The 20018-nt window shown below is 33.3% G+C and overlaps 1 protein-coding gene, 1 long non-coding RNA gene and 1 pseudogene across 2 annotated transcripts; 1 reads left to right on the top strand and 2 right to left on the bottom strand.

Moving 5' to 3' along the window:
- Nucleotides 1-6436: 6436 nt before the first annotated feature.
- On the bottom strand, nucleotides 6437-7827 carry LOC144544683 (agmatine coumaroyltransferase-2-like). Its single transcript, XM_078293238.1, has one exon. It carries the CDS (start codon nucleotides 7814-7816, stop codon nucleotides 6506-6508), a length of 1311 nt encoding a protein of 436 aa, XP_078149364.1. The 5' UTR covers nucleotides 7817-7827; the 3' UTR covers nucleotides 6437-6505.
- A 3654-nt stretch (nucleotides 7828-11481) lies between these two features.
- Nucleotides 11482-12792, top strand: LOC144544689 (agmatine coumaroyltransferase-2-like; annotated as a pseudogene).
- A 3604-nt stretch (nucleotides 12793-16396) lies between these two features.
- On the bottom strand, nucleotides 16397-18344 carry LOC144544540 (uncharacterized). Its single transcript, XR_013508251.1, has 4 exons — nucleotides 17854-18344; nucleotides 17334-17382; nucleotides 17043-17084; nucleotides 16397-16448 (listed from the first exon to the last, which is right to left on the bottom strand). It is a non-coding gene; the product is annotated as an uncharacterized LOC144544540 (long non-coding RNA).
- Between the last annotated feature and the right edge of the window lie 1674 nt (nucleotides 18345-20018).

Raw genomic sequence — 20018 nt, forward strand, 5'->3', positions numbered from 1 at the left:
ATTAAGCCACTTTGAAAATCACTGATCCAACGGTGGCTGTTTGGAACAGTAAAATCAGAAGCCACCGTTGGATCAGTGATTTTCAAAGTGGCTTAATAAATAGTAAAACAATTCCAAAAAATGTAAAATTTGGTCTCCAAGCACATTTTAATATGGAGAACACATCTAACGGTTTAGATTTATCATTTGGACTTTAAAAATCAGAAAATGAATCGGTTGCACGGGAGGCGTGGTGCAAACGTTTTGATATTAGCCATTCTCTCTCTCTCTCTCTCTCTCTCTATATATATATATATTTGAAAAATAGTGGTATATACCATCGATTTCATTGAAATCAAAAAGCCATAGCGCATCTGACATGGTACCTAAAATTGGTACCAAAAAAAAATACAGCAAGTCATTACAGCAGTTCAAAATAAAAACAAAACAAAAACAGAACAAAAGAAAATGCCAAAACATCATAGAATCCACACAACTAAAGCAACAACATAAAAAAAATACCAAAACATTATAACAAACTTAAAACTAAGTACTACAAATCTAATAAGTCTTATTCCTCCTCTTTTTCAAACATTGGATATGAGGGGTTGCCATCCCCAGAATCCTGCATTAGGAGGGTCCAAAACTTGAGTCGTATCAGGACTTTTTTGCTCGTCCAACATAATAAAATCTAGGAGACCCTTAACATCAAAAGACATTATAATATTTAATTTAAGGAAATAATCATCTCCTCTAGATTTATACCAAAACTGAATCATAAAAATAATCTTAGCACCAATAACCTAATAGAACACGAGGAACTATCATTAAGACATAATATATTTCTTGCTCTTAATATTATTCTAGCAACTAACGGGAAGGCAAAAGAAGAGGTTAACTTCAAAGTAAATATAAATTATTAGTTTGATAAATTATTAGGTTGATAACTTCTAAAGGGAATTAATGCACATAAATTAATAAATAAGAAAGAATTTGGAGCGTTGGAGGTCAAATATGAAATATTAAACTCTAGAGGGAGAAATAAAAAAATTAAGCAGAGTTGAGGATTACGTGAGAAATTAACCATAATTTTAGAAGTTCGATGAATAGTAGAAGATAATATTACATGAGGAGGGTTCAAATGCACCCAAATTTTTGTGCACCCAAATGCATCATATCTTTTTTCTCCGTTTTCAAAGTCCGAATAGTCAATCCGAACCGTTAGATGCGATATATATATTAAGATGTGCTTGGAGACCAAATTTTACATTTTTTAGATTTTTTTTACTATTTATTAAGCCACTTTGAAAAATCACTAATCCAATGGTCCAGAAAATGTAAAATCAGCGATTTTCAAAATGGCTTAATAAATAGTAAAAAAATTCCAAAAAATGTAAAATTTGGTCTCCAAGCACATCTTAATATATAGATCGCATCTAATAGTTCGGATTGACTATTCGGACTTTGAAAACGGAGAAAAATGATTTGAAAGATAGGGTGCATTTGGGTGCACAAATATTTGGGTGCATTTGAACCCTCCGCATATTACATATATTAGTATTTCATGGTGCCACTAGTGGAAAAACATGAATCAGGATCGGCCTATCTGGATCGGTTATATGAAACAACCGATACTAATACCTATCTGGATCGGTTTTCTGAACAAAACCGATCCTAAAAACTAGTTAGATCGGGTTTTTTAGTCAACCGATCCAAATTTGTGAACTATCAGGATCGGTTGTTCTAAAAAACCGATCCTGATACTATCAGGATCAGTTGTTCTAAAAAACCGATCCTAATAGTTAAACTATTAGGATCGGTTGTTTAGAACAACTGATCCTGATACTATCAGGATCGGTTTTTTTATAAAACCGATCCTGATACAATTTTTTTTTCAAAATTGGTTCTGCAAAAAAAAAAAAAAAAATCTGGGTCGGTTTTTTATTAAAAACCGACCCTATTTTTTTTTTTTTTTTTTTTTTTTTTTTTTTTTTTTTTTGCAGAAATTTTTTTGAAAAAAAAAATTGTATCAGGATCGGTTTTATTGCTAAAAACCGATCCTGATAGTATCTGGATCGGTTTTTAGCAATAAAACCGATCCTGATAGTATCTGGATCGGTTTTTAGCAATAAAACCGATCCAGATAGTTTTTTTCTTTTATTTGGAAAATCTTTTCATATGGTTATGTTTAAATAAATATAAAAAATTACATATTAGAAATATAAGTTAATTATTTAATAGAAATTTTAGAAAGCGTGCATTTTTTTTTCTCAATCCAAAATTAATGCATGTATCTAATAATCATGACTCATGAGAGATGAACCATATATATTATACGAGTAAGGCTGGGTGCTATGGATAGCATAGAGGCCTCTATGCTACGGCTCAATATTTCATATTTTAAAATCCAAACGGTCGATCCGAACCGTTCATCTTATTCTCCATATTAATATCTGCTTGGAGACCAAATTTTACATTTTTATGAAATTGTTTACTATTTATTAAGTATTTTACAAAATTGTTGATCCAACGGTGGCTGCACAAAACAGTAAAACCGTTGGATTAGCGATTTTCAAAGTGGCTTAATAAATAGTAAAAAAATTCAGAAAATTATAAAATTTGGTCTCCAAGCAGATATTAATATGGAGAATAAGATGAACGGTTCGGATCGACCGTTTGGATTTTAAAAACTTGAATATTGAGCCGTAGCATAGAGGCCTATATGCTATCCATAGCACCCCAGCCTTACTCATATTATACTTACCACTATATGTATATGAGGCTTACATCATTTGTCATATATATATATATATATATATATATATATATATACATTAATTAAAAAAAATGTAAAAGTTTATTGTCTTATTATTAATGATATTTGAGAATCTTAAAGTCATTTTGGTCGTTCTTTTGACGACCAATAACAATTCTAGTATAAAGAGCAACAATATTGGTCTTTGCAAATCTGATCATTTCAAACCGGTCAAAATATACATAGAAATTAATGAATTTGACATTGGTCGTCAATTGTTATAAATCAGAGAGAATCTCCTACATAAAAATCATATAAATAGCCATTGTTAATTTATTAACCCGATAACTGTTGTTTTAATAAGAAAGTTTCTTCCATAAATTATTATTGTAATTATACATATACCACAATATATATCTAAAGATAATCAAATTAAACATATAGCTGAAAAAAAAAAATCCCCTTCCTTCATTTTATTTAAGTGTTGAAATGGAAAATAAAATATATTATATGGCACAAGTCATTGATGCATAACCATATGAAAAGAAAATATATTATATGCACAAGTCATTTGAAAATTAAATCAAATTTTTATTAAATAATTAACTTATATTTCTAATATGTAATTTTTTATATTTATTTAAACATAACCATATGAAAAGATTTTCCAAATAAAAGAAAAAAACTATCTGGATCGGTTTTATTGCTAAAAACCGATCCAGATACTATCAGGATCGGTTTTTAGCAATAAAACCGATCCTGATACAATTTTTTTTTTTCAAAAAAATTTCTGCAAAAAAAAAAAAAAAAAAAATCAGGGTCGGTTTTTAATAAAAAACCGATCCTAATAGTATTAGGATCGGTTTTTTATTAAAAACCGACCCTGATTTTTTTTTTTTTTTTTTTTTTTTTTTTTTTTTTGCAGAAATTTTTTTGAAAAAAAAAAAATTGTATCAGGATCGGTTTTTTATAATAAAAAACCGATCCTGATACTATTTTTTTTTCAAAAAAATTAGTATCAGGATCGGTTTTTTTATAAAAACCGATCCTGATACTATTAGGATCGGTTCTTTATAAACAACCGATCCTAATGATAACTTTCTATATAACCAGCTTAGCTAGGGTTCTTCTTATTTTCATTTCGCGCCTCTCATTTTCAATTTAGCGTCTCTGTCTCTGTCTCCGTATCTCCCTCTCAAATCCTCAGTACTCTCTCTCTCTGTCTCCGTCTCTCTCTCTCCTCCGTGTGTCTCTCTATCTTTCTCTCCGTCTCTTCCTCTCAAATCCGAGCATCTCGCACCTCCGGCTCAATTGTGCCAATTTTTTATTTTTTTTATTGTTTCAAAAATGAATTAATGGTGTTTATATATTGTTTTACAGTTTTGAGGACATCTCTCTCAAGTTACTTAATCATCCGGCCGATCAACTATCATGGTATTAGCTTTATCTAATTTTCTCATTATTATACTTTTAAAACACATTTTTTTGTATTTTTTATTGGAAAATGTTTTTCTATCTAATTGTTACCTTTGTTTTTGTTTTTAGGATTTTTTTTAATCTCAAGTGATGTGATTGCAAAAGAGGTAATTATTGATTTTTTTATTGTTGTGCTTTACATTAATTGCATAATTGTGTATATTGCATAAATGTGTGTTAATTGAAGAAATAGCCCAATTAGTCACTTGTATGTTTGTTAATTAATTTTTTTTTTGGATTTAAATTTCTTGTTATAATATGCAATGCTTCACAAAACTTTGTATGAAGTACATGAATTTTTTGTAATAGTTTAAGATGTGTATGATAATTAATTTAGAATGTGTATATGATATTTAATTGATTATTGCTTCTTACTGTGCAAAAAAAAAAAATTTAGGATGCTGGCCAGCAAAATATATATGGAAGCTGGTCAAATAAATAAAAATATTTTTTTTAGCCTCAATAAAACATCAGGATCGGTTTTATATAAAAACCGATCTTGATAGTACGTATCAAGATCGGTTTTTATTCAAAAACCGATCTAGATATGTAATTTAAAAAAAAAAAATCGAAAATACTATCAAGATCGGTTTTTATATAAAAACCGATCTTGATATGTAATTTTTAATTAAAAAAAAATTCGAAAAAAATATCAAGATCGGTTTTTATATAAAAACCGATCTTGATAGTACTATCAGGATCGGTTTTTAGCAATAAAACCGATCCTGATACAATTTTTTAAAAAAAAAAAAAAAAAAAAAAAAATCAAGGTCGGTTTTTAATAAAAAACCGATCCTAATACTATTAGGGTCGGTTTTTTATTAAAAACCGACCCTGATTTTTTTTTTTTTTTTTTTTTTTGCAGAAATTTTTTTGAAAAAAAAAAATTTGTATCAGGATCGGTTTTTTTATAAAAACCGATCTTGATAGTACGTATCTGGATCGGTTCTTAGTCAAAAACCGATCTAGATAACAACTATTAAGATCGGTTTTGTTAAAAAACCGATCCTAATAGTTTCTATTTGGATCGGTTCTTTAAAAAATATAAAACCGATCCTGATAGTATCAGTATCGCCTTCAACAGGATCGGTTGGATTCCGATACTGATATGTGTATATAACCGATCCTGATTCCATATTTTCCACTAGTGTGCGTACACAGATTTAAGCTCACCAAGTTTTTTTGTGAGCTTTAACTTTAAAACTTATCAGATTGGTTTCAAACAACGAATTCAAACTATTCAAATCGATATCTACGTACTTCACAAGTAATGAATTTACATGCAAAATTTATAAATTTTGGATTGATTTAGTGTAAAGTCCAGTGGTAAAAAAAAGTTTATAAGTTAATTTTAATATATTTATTTTTATCAAATTTTTGACCGTATGACTTCATACTTAATCAATTCAAAAATTTATAGATTTTATATGTAAAGGCATCATTCGTGAAGTAGATTTGTTTCAACAGTTTAGATTTGTTGTGCGAAGTTAATCCAATAAGTTTTGAAGTTAAAAACATTCTTGGTTCTACTATATATGCAGAGTTAACAGCAGCAATTAACTTTGACTTGAGTGCATATATTGTTTTTCTGGGTTTTTTTTTTTAATTCCCCTGCTGTTTTCATCGCATCTTTAATTTCCTGTCGTTTTTTGCAGTCAGCGTTGTGGATTTTGTAGTACAGAGCAAGTATTGTACTGTTGAGAGGTTACATGGCTCCTCAAAATTTGAACGGTTAATGATGTAAGCTTGAACAAACTTTTCGAAGTTGGCATACCTAGCTAGGGTTTGACTATATCTAGATTGGTTTCACAAGCATAATTGTATTTTCTTAATCAGGAAGATCTTCGTAGACCAATTAGTTATGAAGACAAAGCAGATTGGTCAAATATCTCTTTCAGCATGAAAATTAAAATTAAGTAAATTAAATAACTAATAAAAGAACAATGCAATGCACAACAATGAAGGAAATTTTTGCGTTTTTATCAATGAAAACGAAGCAGATTGGTCAACTGTCTCTTTCAGCATGCAAAGTAGAAATAAGTAACTGATAAAACAACAATCTAATAAACAAAATTTAATGAAAAACATATAGACTCGTACGAACTATTATATATCAACCAAATCTATTGATTACCACCTTACACCTTCCTCGCAGTATTTATTGCTTATAATTTGTTTTATTTATTGGAACATAGAAACAATGTACAGCCATGTTATATGAAAATAAGGAAGAATATCAAACAAAGCATTACATAAAAGAGAGAGAATAGCAGTACATGGGCATGCACATGTATATTAATCGAGGGAATAGCAGTACATTTTAAAAGTATCAAGATTGTCTTTGAACAACGGCACGATCGCATCTATGCTTCCATCTCCCAAGCAAGAAGGGAGAAGGAACAACATTCCTTCAGTAGCAAAGTATGTAGGCATGAAATAGTGTGGGCTGCCGCTGCCGAAATCCAAATCGAAGAATGGAAATGTTAACCAACTATCCACCTCTAAGTCAGGGCTCAAAATTCTCTTGTTGATATCTTCCTTGCTAATTAAACCCTCTTTATTGACTGTGTCAAAGCTCGCAAAGTCTATGAATGACTGGAAGTAACTGCCGTTTACCTTTACCACCTCAGCACGCATCAGTTCTACTGCAAAACGGAGTGGTCGGTTAATGAGGTCTCTAACCTTAGAGCGAGGGAAAGCCCACAAAACAAGGTTGCCAAAATACTTGTTTGGCACCTTTGGATCCATTCGCATTCGTCCATTCACCGATATGCGTATTTGGGTAGTCTCGTGGCCGTGAAGGCCACGTGCTTTGGTTATAACCCTCCACAGATGAGCTAATGTGGTCTCGAATCTACTATAGGGTTTTGAGACCCCTGCAGAGGCTTTAGCCCGGAGCTTGTTGATGAACTCATTGGTGAAATGCATTTTGTGGATTACTATTTCTTCTTCATTTGATTCGTTACCAGTAATTGACATAGTTTTTGCATATTTTTCATTCATGTACTCGATATTGCAATGATCATATTGTACAAGAGGTGGCTCACGGGGTTTGAATATGGTATCGCGTGCGCGCAAAGGGATTGGATCAATTGCAAGACCTCTAGTTGCAAGACCCCATGCAACAAGAAAGTTACTGGCAGCTTGTCCGTCTCCAACTTGGTGGTGAGCTGTGAAACCGACAACAAGGGAGCCACACGTGAAACGTGTGAGTTGCACCTGCACCAACTCCTCTACACCATAGAGGCCTGGGTGGAAGTTTTGGATTTCTTTGGTTGGTTTAGAAGGAAGCACATTTCTGAGATTAGAGTCGACCGTGGCCTCAATAAATCGAACACCCTGATCATTGAGGAAAATGACCAAATTGCCCTCTGCATCCTCACCAAGCCTTCCGGCCCACTCCCGGTACTCTGCAAGGACCTTAGAGAGTCCCTTCTCAATGGCAATGTTAGGAGGAGTTGGAGGGTTGAAAGCATAGATAACCGCCATGTGTGTGCTGGAGGCAACATTGTCAAAAACACTCAAACGAACATGATTCTTTGTGCTAGGTGCGCTGCCCTTGTAGGTGGGCTTGACAATTCTAGAACTTTCTATGGTGATCTTCATGTATAATCTTGGTGGTGGATGGTATATGTATACCTAGCCAGTATGCAAAAGCCTTTTGTGTATAAGTTGTAAGCCTTTGTTTGTTGCTTTTCCTGTTTGATCTGGGTCCTTATATAGGGGAGGTACTTAGGAAGGGATAACTTTTGTACCTAATCAATTAGCTAGTGTGGATAAAATATTTGTTATGTTGCATTATAGGCTTTTCCTGCAATAGATCTTGGTCCTTATATATGGGAGGTACTTAGGAAGGGATAGCTTTTGTACCTAACCAATTCGTGTGAATAAAAATATTTGTAGGTTGCATTATAGGCTTATAGCTAGTCGATCAACTGGATTGGAATAAGGTTGCAGCACATCATCAATTTGTTTGAGTAGTTGATTTTATTTTGTAGGTGTTAGTTGTTCGAGTAAAAAAATAAATGGTGACGTTATAATTAATACTAGAAGTATATGAAGCAGTTGTTTTTACATTTATTGAATTAATCTTATATGCCACAGATTCTAAGCACACTTCTCCTTAATCACTGTATAGAGATAGACTATAGCTTGTTGTGTCTGCCTCTCTAATTCATAATCTAAGTGTCAAACGTCTCAAGTTTGTCAAGTACGTAGACTTAATTCTCAGAAGTGGAAAAATTAAAATTTAATTTGTATAAAATACTTAATTAAATTTTTAACGGACAAAAATCTCTCTAATAACATATAATCTAAAGTCTACATTTTTTTCATGATTCTGACGGTCCAATTTATTGGCAAAACGAACAATATGGCAGAAAGCTGCACATATATATTTTCTTAAGAAACATGAAGGATGAAGTTCTTATGATTTTTTTATAAATTAACCATAATAAGTTACATGGTGTACGGCTTATGTGCCAGGACAACTATATATAGAAAGTGGATCCCTTATGATAATTTTTGTGTTCAAATCTTAGATAAAGATACTCAAGTAAATAAAATTTGCATTTCAATTTTTCAGATGAACAAAATTAAGCTCAATATATAAACGTTTGTTGTATGCAATATCCCACGGGTTGAATTTAACTTGAAGAACTATTAATTAATTAAATCCAGATTAGACTGTATCAAAAATCGACAGAACCTGCTGTCATCTACTTTTGTTTTCGGAATTATTCCGGACTCTAATAGCAGCACTGTGCTGAACTATCCAATTTAAAACAGACATATCAGATCCATTTATAACATCACTGAAAAATCATCTTAAATAATGCCAGAAAGTCGATCGGGAGTATTTTTAGATTGGATGATCCATAATTGAATAGCACGATTGTGTGATCCAAATCTGGAGTAACATTAGTTAAGGAGTTAATACTGTCATCTATAATTGAATGACAGCGGCGATGAACTCGTAAAAGTAATTGAGTGCTTCCTATCGGGGTCGTTTTTATAGTAGCGTTAACTTGGATTGATTGAAACCACCTAATTATAATTTATTCATTTGGATTACTGAGTCTGATTCAGGTGAAGAGTACTTGTTATTTTTACACTTAAATTATCCGATCATATCATGTTTAGGTAGATGATTAACAATTTTTTTTTTTGAAAAAATATTTTGTGGGGCCTACCAGTTTGATTGGAATTGAAGAAAGTACACTTAGCTAAATCTAAAAACAGTACATATTTTGTTAAAAAATATATATAGATAACATATAGAGTGAGTCTATGGTACTATGCATATCACGGGTTGGTCCGTGCTACGGCTCAATATTCGAGTTTTCAAAATCCTAATGGTCGATCCGAACCGTTCATCTTGTTCTCCATATTAATATGTGTTTGGAGACCAAATTTTATATTTTTTTGAAATTTGTTTACTATTTTTTTAGATATTTAGAAAATCACTTGATCTGAAAATTCTGGACCATCCAAAAACAGTGATTTTCAATAAATCTAAAAACATAGTAAACAAATTTCAAAAAATATAAAATTTGTTCTCCAAACACATATTAATATGGAGAACAAGATGAACAGTTCGGATCGACTGTTAGGATTTTGAAAACTCGAATATTGAGCTGTATTATGGATCAAATTGTAATATGCATAGTACCATAGACTCACTCTAACATATATATATAAAACCAGGATTGTCAAAAATATGGTAGTGTTAGGTAATGACCTATCAAACATACAGTTCGCATATAATGATGGCGAAAACAAAATCATTTAGCACTATTTTTTTTTATTGTGTTCTATTACAAATGTTTTACGAATTTTGAATTTTGTAATTCTTACTTTTAATCAATATGTATCATTGATTGGCATTTAGTTTAGCTGTACCAACCATAAGTGAATTAATAAATAAGGCCAGTTTCATCCCAGAATAATCTAGAAGAAAGAAAAGGAAATTAGAAAGTGTCGAGGATTATTTAGCTATATACTAAGCGTATATCCTGGACAGTTTATACTGGTACCGACAAAAATTAAACCAAACGAAGGACATTCCTATAAAAAAACGTAATCTAGGGATGTGATATTGTGCTGAATCTTGTGCAGAATGAATCCAAAGAAGAAATTCCATTGTTTTAAGTAGATCTTCGCAGAATCTTATCCAGAATGAATACAATTTTCTTTGTAGCTTATTTCTGCAAAGAAGTTGAATGCATGGTTAATCAGACCTGTAAATTTTTTATTTAGTATTAGTAGATACATGTTTATCCAACCTAGATATTAAAAATGGGGCACCAAATTGGGCCTAATCTTTTGTTGCTCGTTTCTCAAAAATGATGATATTTCATAATCCTATGTACACCACTCCTGATCAAAATAAACTTTTTTGTTTAGTGCAATAAGTTGCAAGCCATCACCTTGCTAATTTTTTAATACTTGATTGCTGCAGGGCACCTGATTTGGTGCAATGAATGATATGTAGGTATTTGCATGTCTGAACCCTACTCTGATTATATTTAATATAAATTAAATGTCAATTTGTCATCAAACAAACACAATGTATTGTACTACATTGTGTCCTGATCTTCTACCCGATCTAAATAGGATTTGATTGCAAAACACCAAAAAAATTAAGATAATGAAGCAGATACTGTCATACAGTTATTTAATTAATTTTGTCATTTAGAGGCACAATATATTATTAATGAATAAATAGTATTAAACTCAACTTTCATCTCCATTATTATTTTCTTAATTGGCATTTATATAAATTAACAAATTATAAACCGTACCTGGTATATTAAATAAACCCAAGAGGATGAGAGTGAGTACCGGGTACTTTGAGAGATGGTGGATGTTTAGTTATTGGTTTCAGTTGTATTCAAATTCAGCTACGTACTCCAACCTAGTACAACAAATTAAATAGAAGTCCAGTGTAGTACAGGTACAGCAATATATAATATTCAATCAATTTATTGAGATCAACTACTCCAAACTAGTACAGATCGAGTAACAGCTTGATTCGAAAAATTGATAATGTGTAGTCTTACTACAATCCTGCTGACTAGCTATAGTGCAACCTAAAGATAACTTTGTATACACGAATTGATTAGGTGCCAAAGCTACCCCTTCATAAGCCCCTTCCCTATATAAGGACACAGCTGATCCATGGAGGAAAGACAATAAAGAAGACCAGCAGCTAAATAAAAAAAGTTGTTGCATATTAGGTCTTAATTTACAATCCACCACCAAAATAATACATGAAGATCACCATAGAAAGTTCTAGGGTTGTCAAGCCAACCTACAATGGCAGTACACCTAGCACAAACCAACATGTTCCTTTGAGTGTTTTTGATAAGGTTACCTTCAACACACACATTGCAGTTATCTATGCCTTCAACCCTCCAACTCCTCCTAACATTGCCATTGAGAAGGGACTCTCTAAGGTCCTTGCAGAGTACCGTGAGTGGGCTGGAAGGCTTGGTGAGGATGCAGAGGGCAATTTGGTCATTTTCCTCAATGACCAGGGTGTTCGTTTTGTCGAGGCCACGGTCGACTCTAAGCTCAGAAATGTGCTTCCTTCTAAACCAACCAAAGAAATTCAGAGCATGCACCCGGGCCTCTACGGTGTAGAGGAGCTGGTGCAAGTGCAACTCACACGTTTCACGTGTGGATCCATGGTTGTAGGTTTCACAGCTCACCACCTAGTTGCAGACGGACATGCCACCAGTAACTTTCTTGTTGCATGGGGTCTTGCAACTAGAGGTCTTGCCATTGACCCAATCCCTTTGTGCACACGTGATACCATATTCAAACCCCGTGAGCTACCTCTTATACAATATGATCATCGCAATATCGAGTACATGAACAACAAATATGCAAAAACTATGCCAATTACTGATAACGAATCAAATGAAGAAGAAATAGTAATCCACAAAGTACATTTCACCAATGACTTCATCAACAAGCTCAGGGCTAAGGCCTCGACCGGGGTCCCAAAACCCTATAGTAGATTTGAGACCACATTAGCTCATCTCTGGAGGGTCATAACCAAAGCACGTGGCCTTCACGGCCACGAGACTACCCAAATACGCATATCGGTGAATGGACGCATGCGAATGGATCCAAAGGTGCCAAACGAGTATTTTGGCAACCTTGTTTTGTGGGCTTTCCCTCGCTCTAAAGTTAGAGAGCTCATTAACGGACCACTCCGTTAAGCAGTAGAACTGATACGTGCTGAGGTGGTAAAGGTAAACGACAGTTACTTCAAGTCATTCATAGACTTTGCGAACTCTGACATCGTCAGTAAAGAGGGATTGGTTAGCACCGCTGATATGAAAAAGGTAACTTTGAGCCCTGACTTGGAGGTGGATAGTTGGTTAACATTTCCATTCTTTGATTTGGATTTTGGCAGCGGCAGCCCACACTATTTCATGCCTACATACTTTGCTACTGAAGGAATGTTGTTCCTTCTCCCTTCTTACTTCGGAGATGGAAGCATTGATGCAATTGTTCCGTTGTTCAAAGATAATCTTGATAGTTTTAAAATGTACTGCTATTCCCTCGATTAATATACATGTGCATGCCTATATATGTGCTGCACTACTGCACTACTGCTATTCTCTCTCTTTTATGTAATGCTTTGTTTGATATTCTTCCTTATTTTCATATAACATGGCTGTACATTGTTTCTTTGTTCCAATAAATAAAACAAATAATAAGCAATAAATACTGGGAGGAAGGTGTAAGGTGGTAATCAATGGATTTGGATTTGGTTGATAATAGTTCGTACGAGTCTATGTTTTTTTCATTAATGTTTGTTCATTACATTGTTGTTTTATCAGTTACTTATTTTTAGTTATTTTTTTTTTCCACGTGAACAGTATTTTCGGGATTACATCCGAACAGGCCCTATAGATTGTTATATGGGATTAGACAACTTTTACGTAAGTTTGGTACCACATACTATTTTATATATTTATTATACTTTGCAAATTCAGATCAGATAAGGTACCTGACCTTGTCAGGTTAGATCCGGACCATTTACAGAGGCGGAAGGCAGTGTTGAGAGAAGGGTGCTAAGCCCTCCCTCTTATAAATTCAAATTTGTAATTGTGGCCATTAATTAATTTTGAAAACTCTATATGCATTTTAATATCTTTTAACCCCCTAATAAAAAATAAAGTTAGATTATATTTGGAGCAAAGCTAGAATGTGATGTGCTTACTAAGAGAGTTTGGCGACCATAACTCTAAAAGTATTACGGATTGACTTTAAACGCCGAATCCAAACCGTTGAAATTCATGCACTTCATGAGTAATGCATGTGTATGAATTTTTTTGAAAGTTTCGAATTTATTTGCTACGAGGTCAAGTGGTTAAATAAATAAACTTTTTATAAGTTAATTTATAAGTTGTTTTCTATATTCAATTTTTGTTATTTCTTTCACCGTTTGACTGTGTAACAAATAAAATCAAAATTTTCAAAATTTTGCATGTACATGTATCACTCGTTAAATACATGTATTTGAACGGTTTGGATTTGACGTTTGAAGTTGATCCGATATACTTTTGGAGTTGTGCTCACCAAACCCTTTCGATAAGCACATTACACCCTAGCTTTACTCTTATATTTGAATGTTCAAGCCTCCTCCAATCTCAATTTTTTAGTTCACCGTCTGTTTAATTTAAAGTAGCAAAAAACTTAAAATTAAAGCGAACCCCTATATTCCAATTAATAGACTCGAATAGGATTTTGGCTCCGCTTTAACTGACCTGATTCCATCAGGTGCCCGGGAATGTGGAATTCTTTTTGCATTCTTACATGCGGGATGGAAGCATAGATGTAATAATTAGTACTCTTGGCTCGGTCCATCCCCTCTCTCTCATTCTCCTCTCCATTTGAGGAACTAGAGACGAGAGAAGGGAGAGAGTATCATTATTTCGAAGGTGAGGCCCGAAAGGAGTGCAAGAGACAGAATTGAGAAGTGAGAAGGGAGGGTGTGGGAGTGGCAGCTAGGTTTGCTATTTCTCTTTTTCATTTTTGGTTGGGCTCCGTGCAAGTTGTCGCTGTTCTTTTCTTTCCGGTACATGTGAATTTAATAAGCATAACAAGGGAATAATTTGGGTCTGATGCCCCATTCGCTCGGACTCAAATTTGAAATTGAGCTGTATTTGGAAATGTAAAAGACTCTTTTGTAATTAGAAAAAAAGCAATGGCTAATTAACATATATAAACATGAAACATATGTAAACTCTGTTAAAAAAAAATTTCAATCAATACAATGACCAATTTATGTTTTCAGTCCTTGCTCTGCTTTATTGTCTAAGTATTATGCAGAAAATTATATTTTCTTATAATTGTTGGTCTAGAAAGAACTTACTAATTATTAAAAACAAGAGCATGAACTCTTTTATTAATACTACAGCTAGATCTAAATTTTTTTTAGAATCAATCTTTGATCTAGTGATAAAAAAATCATGCTCTTTATGTAGAAGGTCACATATTCAAAACCTGACAATGAGATTTCTTGTGGATACATGCAAGAAAGAGTGATTCTTAATTAGCTGGTACGGTCAGCTAGCGAAGAATCATTCGGTAAATAAATGCTTTAGGGACCTCTTATTAAATGTATATCATCCTAGGTACTGTCAAGCATTATCATCCAAGGGACATTTAATTATTCTGTAATATCACCTTGACAGTTACTGTCAAGCATTATCCAAGCTATTAACAAATTCACTATCGTTATTGACATTTATCTGCCAATGCATCTATCCAGCTTTTAAACAAAAGTGACATTTTATATGCCAATTCAAGAATTATACATAGTCTTTTATTTTATTTTTTTGGAATGCTGACCGTGGCCATTAATTATGCAAGTCAAAAGACTTAAATTAATGTTAATAATTTAAGATCAGGGTTGGTGTGAGATTTTGCTAATAATTTAAACAGTTATCGAATTTGACTTTTATTAAAAAAAAAAAAAACCACTTCCTCGTATAAAGTGGACAGCCCCAATTAAATCCGTTCCAAGTCCAAAAGTTGATGAGAACTCGTTTTCCTGATATTAAAAAAAGAAAAAGAAATTACAAATAGGAAGAATTGATAGAACCCAAATTTTAATAGGTATATGCCGCGTATATACCTTGTCTACTAGCTAGAAGCAACTTATTTGAACTGAATTGGGACCAAATTTTAATAGTTCATCCACCAACTCCAATTGTGCCAGCTGTCAATTCTGTATGATTCTGATAAGTATGAACTCCATGTAAATTTGAATTGAGTGAGGCTATACACTACTAGAATCTGCACTTTTTCTGAGGGTCAAAAAATGGCTTTTTCCATCGGCGTACTCATGGAAAAAGCCCAAAAGGCGTCATTTCTGTGCGCCACCCTCAGAAATACTACCGTCAAAAACACTCTTGATGGAAATACCATTTTCCTGACTTTTTCCATCGGTTACCTTTGGAAATACTACTTTCTGACTTTTTCCGTGAGCCCCCCGACAGAAATACTACCGTCAGAAATACTTTGGCATCAAGCCCATGACTTTATTATTTCTGAGGGCAAAGTGCGTGGGTCCCACTGTATTATTTCTGAGGGCAGGACGTGTGGGTCCCAACAGGTTATTTCCAAGGTTATCTTATGTGGGACCCAGCATAGTATTTCTGAGGGCAAAGTGTGTGGGTCCCAACAGGTTATTTCCAAGGGCATCATATATGGGACCCACAGTAGTATTTCTAAGAGCAAAATGTGTGGGACCCACCGTATTATTTCCAAAAGCAAATTGTATTTATTTTTCCGTGGATATACCCACGAAAATAACTTAAATGACATTATACATGTAAGCTCTCATCTACAATTCTCCCTGTACCAATCAGGTACAATCCTCCCTGTACCAACCAGGTACTGTATTACATTCCCCACTAACACCCATTGAAACAGATAAACAAAAACACACTAATACCCATTGAAACAGATAAACAAAAACACATTTATATATAGATCTATGGAAATCATTTAATAAGCATTAACATAACAGTCTTGAAACATTGTACCAAAATATGTACAAAACAAATTACAAAATCAAAACTGTATTGCACTTGCATTTCTAGCTATACCTAAATATGCCCACCAGTAGTTAACCAAGTTTGTTCCCATTGTAGGCATAATGCCAGCACCATTAGCCCATTGCAGCTTCATTTGTGGGTAAAACCTTGCCATCCTGTGAATGAAAAGGAAACAATCATGTGTTATTTTTAAAATAGAAGAATGATATAAAATGTGGTAAGTCTTAAGTTATTAAAAAATGCATCTAATGAACTGTAACTTTACACTAATGTTAATTGAGCAATGTGTATATATATATATATGAATTTCTTAGTTAGTTATATCTCACTGTATATTGAGCACATTTCTTAGTTTAGCCTAATATACACTAAATAGCATCATATGCCATACCTAGAGTCCATTTGTCCTATACTAAAATCTAGTATTTGGACTAGGGTTTGTTTACAAAAGTCTAAGAGAACATTATCAAAATTCAAGGAAAGGATGAGAGTTCAATTCTCTGTCAAATCTAGGGTTTGTTCATGAAATAAAAAACTCAACATTTAAACCTACTTCATAGCAGGTTTTTTTTACTTTCTAGCCCACATCTTTAAGGAAAACAAAATAATGGTAACTCATTAAGTCAAAATTTTGTACCAGTCCATCAACACATAACCATTGACTCTGAATTCAAATTCTAAAATAAATAGAAGTTTAGAATGGTGTAACACTAATCTCACAAGAAATATGAAAGAGTGGCAGTTCTTACCAGCTTAATGAACCAAGAACTATAGTCTTCGAGATGATACTCCTTGTATCAAAAAAAGAATGAAGAGAACTAAGCAAAAAGAAATAGTTGGTGGTAAAGAAATTAAAAATTGCATTGCAATTTATATTCCAATACCTAAGTCCTCGGGCAATATGACCAGACCACATGCAGCCTGGTATCGTGTTCTTTTTTTTAGTTGATATGTTCATTCTCAATAGTGGTGAAATGAAATGAACATGGTGTCTTTTGATGAAAATATATTGCTATAAGAAATTGTAAACTTCAACTTACTATTTGTGAAATGGTAGCAGGACATTGCCAAATAAGTTCACAGTTCAATCTAAAAAGGAAAAACAGAAATTCACAGTATTAGTCAGCCACTGTATTGGTCTAAGAAACAACCCGGTTATTACAGTAACTAATTAGACAGCCACTTTATCACAATTCAATCCCGGCTGTCTTTGAATGGTTCACACCACAAAAATGAGAGGAGCTAGGTACAGGAAAAAGGCAGTGATACCAACAACAATTCAATCCCGGCTGTCTTTCAATTTCACACGCAATCGACAGTGATACCAACAACGTGTAATATGTGAGAGAAAGCCCCAAATCAATTTTGAACCTGACTCCTTGAAACTTTAGACACCAAGAACACTTCATTGAATCTGCGGTATGTTCTACACAAAAATGACAAGGTAGCATGCTAGAAAACATGAAAAACTGGTACCAGCTTAGGCTGGTACATAATCTGATCTGCACAAAAACACTAGTTCGACCCAGCTAGAAAATTTAGAAAAGAATGAAACTTAACAGAGATGTAGATCATGAGTTTCTTGAATTTCACAGACCAAGAACACCCAATTCAGAGTTATGAGCTGTTCTACACAAAATTCACAAATCAGCTTGTCAGAAAATAAATAAAAAAAACAGCAAACAGTGGCTGGTTCAAAGGAGCAAAAGCATACCCAAAATACTCCTAAAAATCCCACCAAAATAACAGAACACCCATAGACCCTCCATAAGCCTTGCGGTGACCTCGAACTAGACCCTTATATGAAGAAAACCAAAATGAGAATGCTAAATATGATGAACAATCATGCTGAAAAATATAAGTATCTTGCCTCTTTGTCAATTGAATAAAACCTAAGGGCTTGATTGATAACTTCCCTAAATTCTTGGAGACCTAGACAAACATGTATACAAGACAGCCGCAAACTTGAAACAATTAAATCCGGTCACCAAAGTTACCAAATCACGTCTTGACACAACACCACAACTTTCTCGTTTCAAGTCCAAATCAACCCCAAATGAACCCAAGTTAAATGTAACGTTTTTGTATAGTTAAATCATCATCGAACTAAAGCTTTTTGTATAGTTAATGTAAGGTTGTTTGTCTATTTGTTATGTTGATGTCTATCAACTATCAACACTGATATGGTTACAAAGATAATAGTGCTTCGCCCAAATCTATAATTATTTACCCCAAATTGACCAATTAGACAGCAGCTTGACCTACTTTAGCGGAATTATCACTGAGTTGTTTTACAATTCATAATATTTTTTAGGGTAACATTAGTTGTTACAACAGGATCGGACAACCCAAATCAAAACTTAAAAGGAAAACTAAATCCTAACCAGTTCAGATGCTACTAGAAAGCCAAGTCAGTGCTACTTGGATATTTTTCTTTCTTCAAAAATATACAAAAATTTATTCAAATTTTGAGAAAGAGCTAGAAAGAAGAAAGTTTGATTACCTGGAAACCTTAGCGTGAGGCTGATGTGGTGCGAGGCTGACAGGACTGAGAGCACCGTTGAGCAGGAGATAGCAGCGTCGGGGGAGAGAGATTGCTTTAGAGGGTCGGCGGCGGAGGACCGGTACTGGGTGAGAGAGCCGAGCACCATATCGCATCCAGAATCCGTATCGGCATCGGTTTAGAAAGCGGGAGTGAAATATCGGGAGGGAAAGGTGAAAATATTGGTGGCTAGGTTTAGAAAGGAAGAGAGGGAGCGGCAGATGATAAAAATTTGTAAATTATGGATGAAGAGGGATATCGGGAGTGAAATTTTGGGAGGGAAGGAGGTGAAATAATTTAGGGTTTGGCGGGGATTTAGGGAGGAATTGAGTGGGAGAGGATGGAGGGAAATTGAAATTTCTCCGAGTGTGATGGGGAAATTGCGATCTAGACGAGAGGGCAAACTTCTCTCTGGTTTTGGATGTGATGGGAGAAGGAAATATTTTGGAAGTACTGATATTAACAGAGTAATTTTAGCTTCGAGCAGTGTATTAGATATATTGGATGCTCTGTAAATTATATTGGCCATGCGCTGCATAAAATCTAAACTTCTCTGTTAACAAAATCGTCTCAAATTTAAAAGTTGTGTGACAAAAAATTGAGAGAAGTAAAGTGAAATTAATTATACTTGTTCATTTAAAAGTAATTTATTAAAATAAAATTTCTACATTATGTAAATTTTGTAATATTTTTAATAGTGAAAAAAAAAATTATGATTTACATGTGTATAACAAAATTTTTAGAAAGATATTATGAAATGAAACAAAATAAAATTAGGCAATGCATATACTGTTATATTCCGAAATTCTAAAACATAATTAAATTACTAAATCGATCATTTGGCTTAAATAAAAATTTTAATTAACTTAACGATCGTTCAGAAATTTTCTGATTGACTAAAACGAATCTAAAATTTCGAAATATAAATAATGTATGAAATTATGTATATTAGAATTTAGAGATTTAAAAATAAAATGAAACATAGCACAAGGAATAAAATTATAATTATTCCGTAAATTAGAAACTTAGAAAAAATCCGCTACAATTTCTTTGAATTTTTAGAAAAGAAGAAATTGATTTAATTAGATTCGTGTGAATAAATAAGTAATTGAATTCCAAATAAAAGTAAAATTATACGAAAATATTCGTACAAATAAAATATAGATTTTATAAAACCCGTTCA

The sequence above is a fragment of the Carex rostrata genome, chromosome 26 (assembly GCF_964058835.1).
Source record: "Carex rostrata chromosome 26, lpCarRost1.2, whole genome shotgun sequence".
NCBI lineage: Eukaryota > Viridiplantae > Streptophyta > Magnoliopsida > Poales > Cyperaceae > Carex > Carex rostrata.

Bases quoted from the DNA above. Each gene is read 5' to 3' on its own strand.
- LOC144544683 (XM_078293238.1), bottom strand. From the start codon at position 7,816: ATGAAGATCACCATAGAAAGTTCTAGAATTGTCAAGCCCACCTACAAG.